The sequence below is a fragment of the Melanostigma gelatinosum genome (assembly GCF_949748355.1).
Source record: "Melanostigma gelatinosum genome assembly, chromosome: 4".
Classification (NCBI taxonomy): Eukaryota; Metazoa; Chordata; class Actinopteri; order Perciformes; family Zoarcidae; genus Melanostigma; species Melanostigma gelatinosum.
This window is the reverse complement of record NC_136637.1, coordinates 23,310,461-23,325,476: the sequence shown is the minus strand read 5'-3', so window position 1 is coordinate 23,325,476 and position 15,016 is coordinate 23,310,461. Positions and strand designations below refer to the sequence as shown.

The following is a 15,016-nucleotide window of genomic DNA, read 5'->3' as shown; positions in this document are numbered from 1 at the left end:
ACTGCGACTTACAGCGGCCCAAAGTGACCACACAGCAGGGTGTCGTAAGCTTGCTGACCAACACCAACAACTCAACAACTGCTGCTCCAGGTACTGAGATATCCTTTTGTTACAGAGTGTAGACAATCATGAATGTCAGGGACCAGCAACTGCTTTCATTCTCAAGCCAAAGAAGCAAATAATGAAATGAAGAGTCATTACTGTGCATCAAGACAAACCTCTTTGTCAGATGCTGCTGGATAACTGCTGTACTTCACTGCCTGTCTAGCTTCTGAAACATGACTGTATAGTGATAATCGTCATATCAGTTAATTTCAATTACAGACGAATGTAAGCTGTATCAGACGCCTGAAGATGTTTCTATGATTAATGAATATGTAATGTTCCTAAACTAAGCTATACTGTCTCTATCTGCATCAGTTTTATGGTGAAACATTCTTCAATTCTAATTGAAATTCATAGTATTATAATATGGAAGTAAAATAACAATAACACTGAAAAACTGAGTCGAGAGTATTAATAAAAACTAATAAAAACCAATTTAACATCACATTTGATCTCCCGTCCAGCTACATAAATACTCTGACACCTAAAAGATCAATCGATAAATCAAACTATTCAACTGTAACGATCTGTTAAAAACCGCCAGTAATTATATTTCTCCCCCTCAAAGCATAAACAACATTCACTGGTGGGAAAATAAATGCTGTTGACAGGTAAGCACTGGTCTGAGATGTTCACACTCTCACAGTGATTGTCATATGCTGATTTCATTGTGAGCAGAGACCTGGCAGTGAAGACGCAATCTGTTCAAGAGGCCCCGAGGGGTCAGCCTTTCTGGACTGGCACCGCCGCTCGCTCAGCAGCTTACAGCTGTGACGGAGACGCTGTGAACGACGCAAACGCAGACACTTTGTGTGCTTCACGTAGAGAGGAGGTGGTGGGGGGGGGGAATCAACTTTTGGAAGCTTCATTTACAATAAGCTGTGAGGTTAAGTAGCGTTTTGAGCAAACGCTGGGTCTGTGCGGCTGAATATCAATGGGAGGCTTAAGGGCCGAAGCAGGCACTTAATCAGGGCTCAGAACCCAAGGAGAGGAGGAAGAGTTGAGAGAAAGAGAGGGATGGGGGAATTAATATGTAGCGCACACATTAATTATGCAATCACACCCTTAATCTGCACAGATCTGGACGAGCTTATGTTAACAGAAGCTCAAATTTACTGTAATGACAGCATATTTACATTGACTAAAACTACGAAATCAATATGTAAATGTAATGTTTGTTGTAGCTAACTGGGGAAGATTGGAAATGTGTGGAGTGGGAAGGATGGATGCATATGTAATAGGGCTGAGCAGAAGGACGAGAGAGAGATGTGTGTGCATGCGTGTGTGAGGGAGGGAGAGTGAGAAAATGGAAGGGGTAGGGACACATAAATAAGGATCTCGCTAATATCATGATTATGTTTGGACACAGTCCCGAGCTACTGCTGGCAGGCAGCTAGACTCCTAAATAGACAGAGATAGAGGGTAAACTGAGTGGAAGTGTTACTCTGTCCTTCCAAGCAAAGAAGGAACATCTTAGCCGTCACTCATGGCAGACCGACGAGCCATTTGGTGAGTGTGTGGGTGGAGTTCTGTTCCAGGTTTACTTTGAAAAATCAGATCACTCGTTGTGCTCCATAGTACAAATATAATTACTCAAAATATCAAATGCATTCAGAGGGGAGGCATGTGCCATCTGTCTGAAGAGGCTTGCAGGTTAATATAAACAAAGCACCCATGTTTCAAGTCCAATATCCCCTTTGTCTCGCCTGCTTCCACCACGGACGTTTTCGAAGCAGCTGCCATCTGAAAGAAGCGGGCCCTTCGAGCGGTACGGGGTTGAAATGTGGACGTCTCGGTGTTTGCTTCCGCCTTCAGGGGTCTCTTTCTCACTCAACACACACACACTTGTGACATCCAGGTCGGCCTGCAACATCTCTGGAGGTACTTGACATGGCATAAGGGTGCCGGGAGGAAAATGTCATTTAACTTTATGGACAGAGAAAATGGAGCGTTTTGCAGGGGAGAAGAGCAGGCTAAACAGATTGGTTTCATTCTGAGGTAAGCCCATCGCCTAAGCTGTGAGTCCCCACGGCACAGAGCAGACTCTAGACCTTATTAAACTAGCACTGCCAGACACAGAGGAACACACACACACACACAAATTGTGGCATGTGCCTGCAAAACACAAATACCCCTACACACACACACTCTCTCCCACCCCTCACACACACACAGCCATCATGCGTGCGTTTCATCTGATTAGAGACACACGAACACACTGACCAGGTGAGTTGTTCCCTCTAACTCGTACAGAGGAGGTCATGAAGTACACACAGGCTCATCTTACCTCCTCCATATTTTGCATCCACAACAAAGCAGAAGGATGTGAAACCAGTCAGGTTCTGCTCTGTTTCGGTCTGCCATCTTGTTCCAACGTGAATCAGCATGCTCACTGATAGACACTTCCCATCAGGGTTGCTCTAGCTCGCTCGCTATCTTACCGAACGCATCTGTGAGTCTGCTACAGGATAGCTGACACACAGAGGGAGAGGGGGGGGCAGGAAGCCACAATAAAACACACAAAACCTAATGAATCATTTTTGCAATTTCAAGATTCTTTGAGAGTTCAAATTAGAATAACCTTTCCTTGGCAAACACGCTTCCCGAGAGCAGAGCGGAGAACAAACGAGGAAGGAAACGGGCTCCATTGAAATATTCATCATGCCTTCATCACTTATGCAAGAGATTAGGTCCTCCTCAGCACCCTCCTGTATTCACAGGCAGTCATCAACACGGCCACAGAGAAAAACCTTCTCGGGCTTTGACACCGCAGTACTAACTGCACATCACATCGCTAACTAAATAACTACCTGAGATGGATTGGTGCTCAGAGGGAAATCTCCCAAAGCCTCAAGATTTATTTCTCATCAACCAAGACAACTAAGAGGAGTTTACTCAGCGGGATCATAATGACAGTGGAGCACTATTTAATCAGTCAGTTTGGTTTAGGTGTGTGTGTGTGTGTATGTGCTGCATGAGCCAAGCTCTACAACGTAATTGCCAGAGATATTACCATTTATGGGACATTTGCATTTTTTACTCAGCAACAATTTGAAGCAAATAAACATTGTGAAATTAAATGTGGGTAGATAACTGCAACTACAAACGAGCAAATAAAGTGATATGGGAGACAGTGGTACATAACAATGTGAACTGAGAATATTGGTCAAGTTCTTGGACAAGAGCATTAGCAGCCACAACATTGTTTTTACTAAGAGTAATAGCAACAATAAATATATATTTTCTTAGCCTTCTATAATAATAATTTCTTAGGCTTCTATAATAAGACAATAGATAGAGACGATGTGTCTAACTGACTCTACTTTCAGCTTTCCTGAGAGTGGGAAAACGTATTAAAGTACAATGAAAAGTACACGTTTTGAGGAAGAGTTATACATCTGTGATTAATAATTGGGCTTCTAATGTAAAGCACAATAATTTGATTCCTTAATAATTTTGTCTTCAATAATCTTGCAGAGGTAGATAGTGACATACTAGTACCGTGAGTTGGTACGATGATGCTAATGTGTGCGTCCCTCCCTGCAAACTTTATCCTGCAACAAATTTGCACACACATTGCACTTCCTGTGGATTTACGGTGTGACCACAGTTTATTTTTACTGCAAGCTAACAGCTGGTTTGGTCCCGCTACAGGGGACTGCACCCCCCCTACTCTGTGATCTGTCACCTATCCCAGTATGACAGCATGGTCACCACACACACACACACACACACACACACACACACACACACACACGCACACACACACACACAATTCAGCCCCAACTGTCCTCCACCAAAATAGCCGACACAGAATAATGAGCTCCTGACACCCAAAATGATATCGATAACACTTGGAAAAATGGCAACGGCGCTGCTAAAAAGACACAGCAGTAAGTGGGGGAGTGAGAAGACGAGGAGAGGGAGGCGAGGGAGGGAAGACTGGGGAGATGAGGGCCATTAGCTGCCAACACAATATAACTACCACTTAGCCTAACTAGCAGGCAATGCGGCAAACTGCCAAATGACTTCTTTTACAAGTGTTCTGGTGACATGTGGATGCTTGCTTGGCTGCTAACGCGAGGAACTGTGGGGAGCGTTACAGTACAATTTCAATTTTAGAATCCACCGTCAACAAACAATCAAGGGCCATCGTAAGTGAGATGACAAACAACTCTAATAAAAATAAACGTTCCTTTGAAGCATTCCTCATTATGAGCCTATCTGATTATACATTTTGATAAGGTGCCGTTTCCTTAATTCCAAGAGATACAGTAAACCTGGCAATCACAGAATGGTGCATCAAAATGTTTTATCAAAATGTTTTATCAAAATATAATCAATGGCCAGGAATAAAGTACCAGCTCTAAACTGTGCAACTAGAGTTCCTAGAGCCCTCCATGCAGTCAAGAAAGGACCTTTTTCCAACCTCATATCATAAATCCATCAAGAGAAATTGAGTATTTATATGCAAGATATTCCAAAAGGACTGAGCCAAAACTGTTATTTTTGTGTAGGTCAGACTCCGCCAGTAAACTGATATTATCAGTGTATTTAAAATACCCTATTTAATGCCTATTAGCGTCCGTAATGTGTAGAGATAAATCATTCACAGACGAGGAAAGAGTTGGAGAGGAGAGGACCTTGTTTTTCTCCAAAAGATGTATTGAACCAGTCGGTAATCATATCATTGATCTCAACACAAGCAACCGGGCGACTACACAAGGGCTGGATTGCTTTAGAAAATCTACCATTCTCCCCCGCTTCAATGAATTTAAAGGCGAGCAAATCTCTTTAAATCCAGTCAAAATTCTTTTGAAAGTCAACACAACATGAGAAAGTGGATTTGAATTTCTCGCTCGAATAATAGTTGGTGTTGAATAGGCACGATCGATACAGGCTTGTTTCTTTTATTTGTTATTAATGGGCCATGCTGACAACATTTGACCATCTTTAAATCATGTCTTGGAAAGATACAAGAGGATCTAAAAGATGATGAGATTTGAAAGGTTCATATGTAATACCTTTTATTTTGGATGCCGTCTTCAGTTTTGCTTCGACTACAGACCTTATAAATCTTTCTTTAGTACCGTTTCGATTAAGAAATGTATTTGGGCCCATGACCACCTCCAACGTCAAATAAAAATACATCATCAAAGTCAGGTGAAGTATGTTTTTCTTAAATTAAATCTGCAAAGTCTGTCTTCAATTTTTCAAGCACTACCTCTTTTTTGTTCTCACCGTTTCACCGTTATTTATGTCCAGAACTGTTGGGGGTGGTTGGACGATGTTAACCTGAAACTGATGAAAGGACAATCACATGTTCGGCTGCCACCTGTGATTGTATTACCGCTTTGGCTTTACACTGAGCAGCCTGACATTTCTGAAGTAAAGGTTGCTTCTACTGCCACGGATCCACTGAAATGAACATGGAGACCACTGGCTTAATGAAGCTTAATGAACAAATCTCTCTCGTCACTGGGTTACCAACACTAAAGTAACACCAGCGTGTTTTGAAAAATAAAAGTGTGAATATCATAAACAGTCCATGAAGAGTATGATGGGAAACCACCTTGACCAAGTAACAATTTCAGGCTGAAAGAAACAAAGACGGGAGGGAAAATTGTTATTTACACAACAGAGATTGCGGCGGTAGATGTCCCTCTCAAAATGTCACAATGGACGGGAGAAAATGAATGTGCACCAGCAGGTCAAATGTCTCTTAATATACCAATGAAAATGGTGTTTGCTTGCTAGATTCTGGAAGCATCTTCTTCATAACTGGAAAAAGACCACCACCTGGTGTTCATTATTAGGTACTACGCACATACCACCACCAGGAGTATTTCATAGTTACTAGTGCAAGTGTACCAGGATGGGAAGAGGAGGAGGTTTTTTGTGAAATTACAAATAATAAGAAGAGTGCGAGCGTGCTGAATGCTGAGCTTCATACCTGTTTTTGCTGGTGCTGGCAGTCGGAGCGATGTCTGGAGTCAGGACATACAGGCTGTTGTTCTTGGGCAGGTGTAAACTTCTCATCACCGTCTGATTACACACGCACAGAGATACAACTTCAAAATAGGTCCGCTCACAAGGAAGTACTTCTAGCTGTGGCGATAATGATTTCTTAAGGAAATACACTTCATCAGAATGTACACTTCATTCATCTCCTGATGATTATATCTGTTTGCAAGACTAATGTTGGCATGCTGGCCGTGACGACCACAGAGGCGTCATATGAACATCCTATAAGAGGATAACAGCATTAAAACAATGTCATGTATGCTATTGTTCCAATCCTTGCGACTACAATTTGAAATTAAATTGTTGAGATCAAGACACAGAACACAAAGTAAAACTGCTAAAACAAAAGTAAGAAAAGATAAGCTCATATCACCAGTGCTTTTTCCCCCCCTTTTCATTGTGTGTTCTTCACTTGCCGGTTTGTGACCAACATGTATAGGGTCTGTTAACTCACACTGTCGGATACGTCTCCACTCTTCCATCCCTTCAGCTGCATTTTGGACACTGGAATCCCAAGATCTGCCTCGAGGATTTTTTTGATTTCTCCTGTAAATTAGATGTATGCCGCGGAAAATGTATGTTAATGCGCAAAGAGGCAGTTTGATATGTTGAGGATTGTACACAATACTTATATCGGTGTGTGTGTGTGTGTGTGTGTGTGTGGTGCTCACCGACTGTGCTGCCTTCCTCCAGTACCAGCTCTATAGTGCGCTGCCGGTACTCCACCCTGAAGTTGAGCATCCGGGGCTGGTGCTCTACGATGTGTCGGGAGGCGGGGTTGACGGGGCAAAAAGCTGAAGTTGAGGACGATGCAGGAGAGGAGGACGAAGACGAAGAGGAGGGGGGAGGAACTGCACCGCCTGCTGCCGCGTCAGCTGCTTCTGATTGGTTAGGGGGTCCGAACATGGTGGACTGGCTCGCCTCACTGGAAAAGTTACTGCACAGAGGTGACAAGGTTGGTAATGGTGTCGAAGACTGACCGCTAAGTTCATATCCGATGATCTTTCATGCAAGATCAGGACGGAAAACAGTGGACGAAAGAAACCGCCAAAACATAACAGAAGCTATCTGACATAAATATCTCTATCTGTGGCAGCCCCAGACGTGTCTCTGTCCTCGTTTATACCATGGACTGTGGAAAAGAAGTGGACGTGACACATTTGTGGACGGACGTTTTATAGCCTTGAGTTTGGATTTTCGGCTGGTGCCATCTTGGTTTTAGGCCGTAATACAACCAGACGGTGAATAAGACATTTTTTAGGCAACCTAAGATGAAAACACAGACAACTCCCAGACCGGACAACGTCAGACCTGTCAATCATAAGCTAGCCTTGCTCTCAAGCATACCCTGCTTTATCATTTATTTTACTCTAAATAAGACGATAATTTACCAAATAACTATCATGTTCTGTTGAAGAAGACTTGAAATAAGCGATTCAGACCATAAACTCATCTTTAAAATGTTTACGGAGTCATAAATCAAATGAGAAGTTGCATCATTTTCTAATAGACTTATCAGACTTTCAGAAAACGGCTTTCCCACCCATCCTCCCTTACAATATCTGCTTACTCTCTTTAATGCTTTTCTCTTTGCTGCTTTCTCAGTGTATGACCCATGTTTCACACCAACACAGTAAATAATGTATTTTTGTGTCCTGTCCATGAACAACTTGTGCCCTTTGTTCCGCAGTAAGCAGCAACTGTGTCCCAAGAACAGAGTGCCAGACTCAGGCGTTCTAACAAAGGTTGCATTTCATCTGGCCAACCACATCAGCGAGGCCGCTGTCCTGAGGTGTAGGTTGAACGTCAACGGCCACAAAACATTATGTACAGAATAGAGAAATGAACCCGGCCAGACGTTAGCACATTATAACGGTCTCCTCCACAAGCCACCTCAGGAACAAACAAACCAATGATATGAAGATTCAAATCTTTTCTAAACTTATAATTGGACAAGTAGAATAGTTTCTAAAAAAAAGTAAGCGGGTATTTACTAATTGTATCCTGAAATATTGCCCTGTTCTGGGATTATTTCAGATGTTTTACTTTTTCAAGGGAGGATGGATTCATCCGATGTAAACCCTGCGTACGAGTTCATGGATGTGAAAAGACAAGTTAATCCCACTTTGTGACATGAGAGCATCTTAAACCATCTAAATGCTGGAAACTGGCTGTAAAAATACACAAGGGAAGTCATACCATGAGTACATGTAAACACGTGGAATACGTATGGGTATGGCAGTAATTGCACAACTACCATCTCATATCTAGAATCTAATATGTATTGTGGGGAAATAGATCCAGATGATACACGAGTGAGACTGATGTTTTACTCCATGAAGCAAAAAGAAAAACAAGAGAGAGCTTGCCAAAAAGGATTCTTACACTTCTTGAAAGCATCGGAGACAAAAAAAGAAAAGAAAAGTAAAACCTCAACTTGTCACAGTAACACTGAAGGCCGGTAAATGGCGCTGTTCTCCTGTGTAGTCCAGCAGGTGTCCCAAAGCAGACAGAGCTGGTGAGCCCTGCACCCGTGGACTAACTGTGAACCAGTGAAGCATTTTAACAGAGGAATTAAGGGTTTTTATCAAGTCCTACCAGGAAATCACTTTTGGTGGCCTGAGGAATTTTGGTTGCTGATTAACAAAGCAAAGCTTCTGATGATTCCCAACCTGCTTACGAAAGAGGACACAAGGGAGGAAGGAAATGCATTTTAGATGAGAGTGTTGGCGTAGCCTCCAACTGGCTCCAGCTCAGGTCACGTCATCAGAGTCTGTTTACTGGGCAACGCCAGGCTACGGAAACCAGTGGCAGCCACTTCGTAAATGTACTGGCTGCTGGTCGCACTGCCAGCCAGCCTCCGCTCACAGCAACGTGTGTGCCCTTGCGAAGGACCGGGAATATTCTCATGGCCCAAGGGCCTGAACCACACTGGACTATATGCATGCATGTATGCGCTCACACACAAGTGTGTACACAAAATGAAGCGGTTTAACCGAAACGTCTCCAGTCTGAGAGGGTTCAGATCAGCCCAGTGCATTCAAGAGTGTAAAGTAACCGTTGAGGGAAAATGAAGGGCTCAAAGCCTCTTAAGGAAACCTTTTAAATTAGTAACTGTGTAACTACACTCTTGGCAGGAACTTTCCTCTCAGTTGCAGCCTTTTATATTATTCCTCTGCCCAAACTCAGTAGCATCTAAGTTGGTGTTATTTGCTGGATATGAATGATGTGTTTTGATCATGGAAGTGGTGATACAGTAAATGTATTCTCATGAGTGGTGTACAAACTATACCCACTGTAATCATGGCTAAACCCAAGCTCAGGGAAACATGGCATTACATTTCCTGCTAATGCAGTTAGGGTAGGCTTTGGTTTCATATTTCCTGCATTGTTTGAAAGTTGTTGCATGCTAATCTTCATCGTAGATCGCATATTCCACAGTGACGCGTACCATTCGTATTTCCATGGCATTGTCATGATCGTCGATCATTCTGGTGAGACACCAGAAGGAACCACAGTGCATGATGTGCAATGATATGCATGATCAGGTAGCCTGTGTTCAGTGTTGTATGGTGAAATAATACACTTCCTCTGATTTAGAATAAATGTGTGGCAACATGGTTATTATTACCTTTGTAAAATCCCGTTCTCCTGTGGTATCACTCCATTGATGGCTGCCTGTAATGAAAGTAGAGGTAAATTAAACAACATTATAATGCCATTTTCAACCCATCTTTAAATCAGTAAAGAACAGGATGACAAACATGGAATAACAGCTGATACACAAGGAGCATGTTTCACAGGTATCTTGACAGTAGCTAAGAGAACTGCACTCCATTTCCAAACTTAAAAATAAGTAAGTAAATACATTTGGTATTTTTATGTGTATGCCAAGACACAACTCTGTAAATTGTAACATAAAATGTACATGTGTTCTAGGGGGGGGTGGGGGTGCTTCATGTCATCCAGAACACCGTATGAACAAGGACTACTTTATGTTCTACATTTGCAACACACTTTGTCAAAAAGAATGATAAAAGATGACAGATTACCTGCAAAGGTGACTGATTTGAACAGCTAGCCATTCTACATGTAACCAAAAACAAAGGTAATAATAACCAAAAACCAAACATGTAATAAAGTATTCTATATTTTGGTTGACACTCTAACATTATGTTTGTTATATTTGCTGTCCGTAGAAGTTTCAGACAAAAGCCGAACAAAATGTGACCGAGAACGATGGGATATTCAAACAGGGCGTCTGGTCAGAACAAAGAGAGCTCAAAGGACAAACATGACAATAAGCGCTTTGCACTGAGCCTTTGTTTGAATGGACAATTCATTGGATTTCTCTCGAACACTCACTGTGCTACACTGCAAAAACAAGCTAAATGAAGTGAGTTGTTAGGTGCTGGCATCATCACATCCCCCCCCCCCCCCATATTGAACGAAGGCAATATGGAACGGGAAAAAGGTCTTAACACTAACACTGGAAAACAAACTAATAAAGTATTGGTGGATGTATCACAAAGAGATAATGCTACTGGTCCTGCTGCAACAATTGTTTAAGGAAGGTTGAAGAAACCCAAAAGGTGCCCAGTGGAGACTTCTTGGAAACAAACTTAAGTTATGAGTCCGTTCAGTGTTTCTCCCTAAATCACATTTTGTGCCTTCTTGATACTTGAATTATGTAAGACACATGGGGAAAGCACTTCCTTCCTCATGAAACATTTGGCTTGTTTACATCCACGTTTACTTGCTAGCAGTCTTCTTCTTCCCTACCTTTGTTCGGCACACTGCTGCATATCTTGGCGCATTACCACCACGGTGAGATAAACAAAGCCGGGAGACGCTCAGAACAACAACTCCATGGTGCTAATTGAGGTCAAAAACTCTTCAGGGCACCTCGAAGCTTTTATTAAATGAATGGTGCAGAGACTCAATCACAGTCAGCATTTTCTTTGATTTGAGGTAAGAAGATACTCGAGTTTCTCAACTCTCTGACATTAAGTCCTTTGTTTCTTTATTTTATGTTATTAATAAATATTTGATCATGGTTTTATTTCTGCTCCATTGCGGTTATTGTTTATTGGCTGGATTCCATTTAGCTGTGTCATTTTCAAGGCCCTGGTATTGCTGGTTCACTGTCACAGCTTCCTTGGAATAGAACAGATCTATTGTTATTGTAATTAGTGACACACTGTTCACACTATGATGAGTCTGAATACTTGTGTGAGCAAAGTATCTAGCTTTTAAAAGCCACAATATGATGTTCAGCAGTACAAACTGGTTTGGGTAAAGGCTTCATAAAGTACCTAAAGTTTGACGACGGCTTTTGTTTTAAGTTTCACTACACTGTGGATCAGACGTCGGATCTCTTTGTTAATCTTTTGGGTATCAAAGCATCCACTGGAGATTTGAAAAGTGCCTGTAAAAAGGCTATAGTTCGCTTATTTACAGAAAAAAAAGAGTGTTGTCTTTCATAATCCATTCATTGAAAAAAAAATACAAGTTCACGGTACCACATGAAGATATAAATTTAAGTAAACAAAAATTTAATCAGATGTTATTCCCTGTTTGAGTGGCGTGCCAGGAGTTCATCAGTGAACTACAATGAGAATTCAGACCAAAGAAGACAACTGACGTGGGTTGGTTGAGATAGCGAACGCTAAGATAGAGTAATTCTCTATACTCTAATGTGCCCCGTGTATACGGATTGAGAAGGAAAGAATATATTTGGCCATATTGTGGCAGTAATGTGACTGTTTTGTAGCACAGTGACCATGCAGACAGGCAGCAGAGGAGTGGATTGAGTTACTTTTATATTGCATATATTTTACCTCTGGTTATCTCCCCTGAAATGAAAAAAACTCCTCCAGTTTTATGAGATAAAACATTAGCATTCAGGGTAAAAGCGCAATGGCAGTATATCTCATACCGTTTTAGACTGTTATTTACGAATCATATTGATCACAAGACAATGACTCCCTGCTCCTGGGGGAAACAATGCTCATGAGCATCCCTATAATGTTTATTTAACTACCCTACTCCCTACCCCCGCATGCACAAGCACAGTTTTGTCACCGTTTACATTGACAAAAACTACCAGCTACTGCAGTGAAATCGCAAGTCATCAGACGTACACAGGGGCAGTGAGGCCAGGCCCCACTGTCTGTCCTACCACTGCCTCGACTGCCTGCTTTGAACTCCTGCCAGCCCAGGTCTAAATATAGACTGACCCCTTCAATATGCACTGGTCAGCGATAAAGGGCTCCTTTACGAATAAATTTGGCCATGTCCTAATTGCACAGAATGTGTGTTTACTGGATGTTAACTGCCCTCTTAAACTCTAGTCGACGATAAAGATGAAGATGAAGTCGAAGTCTGTCTGGCAAAGCCTGCAGATAATGAACTTACCACTAAATCCCAGTTATTAAGCTCTAACAGAATGATTGCCTCTGCAATGTTGTCAATTCCAGTGCAAGCCTGTGAGAAGAAAAGAAAAAGAAGATGAATTACATGAGAGAAAAGCATTGTACAAGATTCTGCAGCAGTTTGTATTCTTCCTGGAGCGTAACAAAGGCAGCATTATCTTTTTCGACTGATCCTTGTGGTAGTTTAACTGACAGAACCCAAACACATTCTCTCTGATAAAGTGACAACAAATTGGCAGTGTTAAAAAGCTGCTCTCCCTCATGCAGGTACAAAAAAGGCCCAGAGCCAGATAAACCTTTAAAAAAAAACCGTATGATTACAGAGCAGTACACTCGACGTCTTTCGTTATAAATCATTTCAGAGGCGGGGGAAAGGACCCAGACAATGTGCGGAGTTACTGATGCAACTTCTATTCTGCAATTAAATACTCACTTTTTCAAAACATCTATAAAGGCTGCTTTTTGCAGAAAAGCTTTTAAATCATTCTAATCTTGATACAAATGTTATTGGTTATTGCTGGATATGTTGTCTGACACTCCAGGGTGGTGTTTCCTGAAGTATGCATACTAATGATCCAAGTTCACTTTCAGGGCAGGAAACAGAACTACTGACCTGTTAAGGATGAGTTTATTAACTCTTTCCTTAACAACGGTAAAACCAAGGATTTGATCATTTCATCAAGGTAGCAGGCCTCTGCCATCCACAATGAAAAGGTCAGAAGAAAGACAAAGCTGACAAGTACTTGTGCACAATTGATGACAACAAACTGAGAATTTGAATGCCAACACAGAGTAAATATGTAAAAATGGCCAACACAGACTTTGATTCATGCAATGGCTGAGTGTTAAAATTGTAGATTGTGAATTTATGTCTCTGGCTATCTAGTTTTTGGTGTCAGCCGGCATTTATGTTGTGTTGTGTATGTTGCGTTTGATATTCACTATCTATTGTGTAGTGCATGTTTCTTATTATTATTAATAACTGTAGGTTGTAAGTGGAGTGGAGCATGATGAATTGGATCGTGTAATAGCCTAACTACACGACATATCTTTTGTGGCCTGTCCTCATCTGAATAGAGCATGGAAAACGTGGACACCTGCATTGGTTAGACCGGATATTACGGTGAATGTTGTTGATTGAAAGCACGAGGCTACAATAACAAACCCACGAGAGGGACACCACCAAAGACAAGGCCCATGATACATTTTCCAAGTGTTTGTTTTAGAGGATGGGCATATAACCTTTTAGTATTTATGTCATTAAGCATGGAAACCAACATAACAGGATGCTACACTTGAAAGGGGAAGCATTGTCTCATCATCAAAACATACCACACTACCTGCAAATAGGGCTAAAAACCTGACATCTTGGAGGGACACCCTTGTCTCTGACGAGGATTTAAACCGTTGACAGGACGACTGGCTCTGTGTAAACAAGTTGGCAGTCTACGTGAGCACAGTTATCAATTTAGCTAGCACCGATTGTCGTCACCCGTCTTAGCCAGTACATTTAAAAACCAGCGATAAAAAACACAAAATATTCACCGTTTAGATCCTGGCCACCGCTATCTAGTAAGCGAGCTCGCAGGTTTAAATAATTGCCTTCAGAATCAGTTAGCAAGCTGTCAGTGAGTTAGCTCGGTGAGCTAGCCACAGAAAGCAACGGCTCAGCTCGGGTCTGCTGTTTACGACGCCAGTCAGGTCGTTGTGTACGGTTGTTGACAGTATAGCGCGAGACAATTCAACAACGGCAAAACACACATAACTAGCTACCGAATATAATATACGGGACAATAGAAGAGACACACCTGAAAGTCGGCCAGAATCATTTCTCTATCCATGTTGCTCTCGCCGCTTTCGGAGGCCATGGCAATGACTGGCTAAAAGCAATTCTTCTCCCACTGGCTCCCGTCGCTCTCCTCGCCTCACAGAGGAGACACTGAGTGGTAATAAAGCTCTTCACTGAGACGGGGTGACGAGGGACAGTGTGGCAAGTTGGAAATATTCAACTCGATCGGGATTCAACCGCTTCTGGGTGGAGAAGAATCTGTAAAGTAACGTTACAGTGTTCAGTTATCTCCTATCATTATTGTCATCCAGTCCATTGCTTTACGGCTGACGTAAAGTGGCTGCAGCTGCTGTAAAAACTCGAGTCGAGGACGTGAGGTCGATACTTGAAGTGAAGTTTTAAACGTGACCGTCTGTGGTCATGGTCCAATACCTTGGACCATGTTTCCTTTTACTCGTATCGACATGTATAGAGGTCTCGTTTCATTCTGTACTTAAACATTCAGAGCCTCCATCGTTACGTTCAAATAATATGATTTACAAAGGCCAACTGGAAATACAGAGACTGACGCTATAGGCTACAATATATGCAATATTGTAAAAGCCTGAGTTTTCCATGTTTGTGTCATTTTTGCTTGTAGTCATTATCATCCCTCTTAGGAGAG

The 15,016-nt window shown here is 42.0% G+C and overlaps 1 protein-coding gene across 2 annotated transcripts in view; it reads right to left on the bottom strand.

Moving 5' to 3' along the window:
- The window catches only part of faf1 (Fas (TNFRSF6) associated factor 1), a 58,401-nt gene extending 43,737 nt beyond the window's left edge, over window positions 1-14,664 (bottom strand). For both annotated transcript variants that reach the window (XM_079266703.1, XM_079266704.1), the window contains exons 1-6: window positions 14,372-14,664; window positions 12,547-12,615; window positions 9,761-9,807; window positions 6,801-7,066; window positions 6,584-6,675; window positions 6,059-6,150 (exon numbers count right to left, since the gene is read on the bottom strand). In XM_079266703.1, the coding sequence (XP_079122829.1) occupies window positions 6,059-6,150; window positions 6,584-6,675; window positions 6,801-7,066; window positions 9,761-9,807; window positions 12,547-12,615; window positions 14,372-14,431 (626 nt within the window). In that variant the 5' untranslated portion in view covers window positions 14,432-14,664. The remainder of the gene's footprint in view (window positions 1-6,058; window positions 6,151-6,583; window positions 6,676-6,800; window positions 7,067-9,760; window positions 9,808-12,546; window positions 12,616-14,371) is intronic.
- Between the last annotated feature and the right edge of the window lie 352 nt (window positions 14,665-15,016).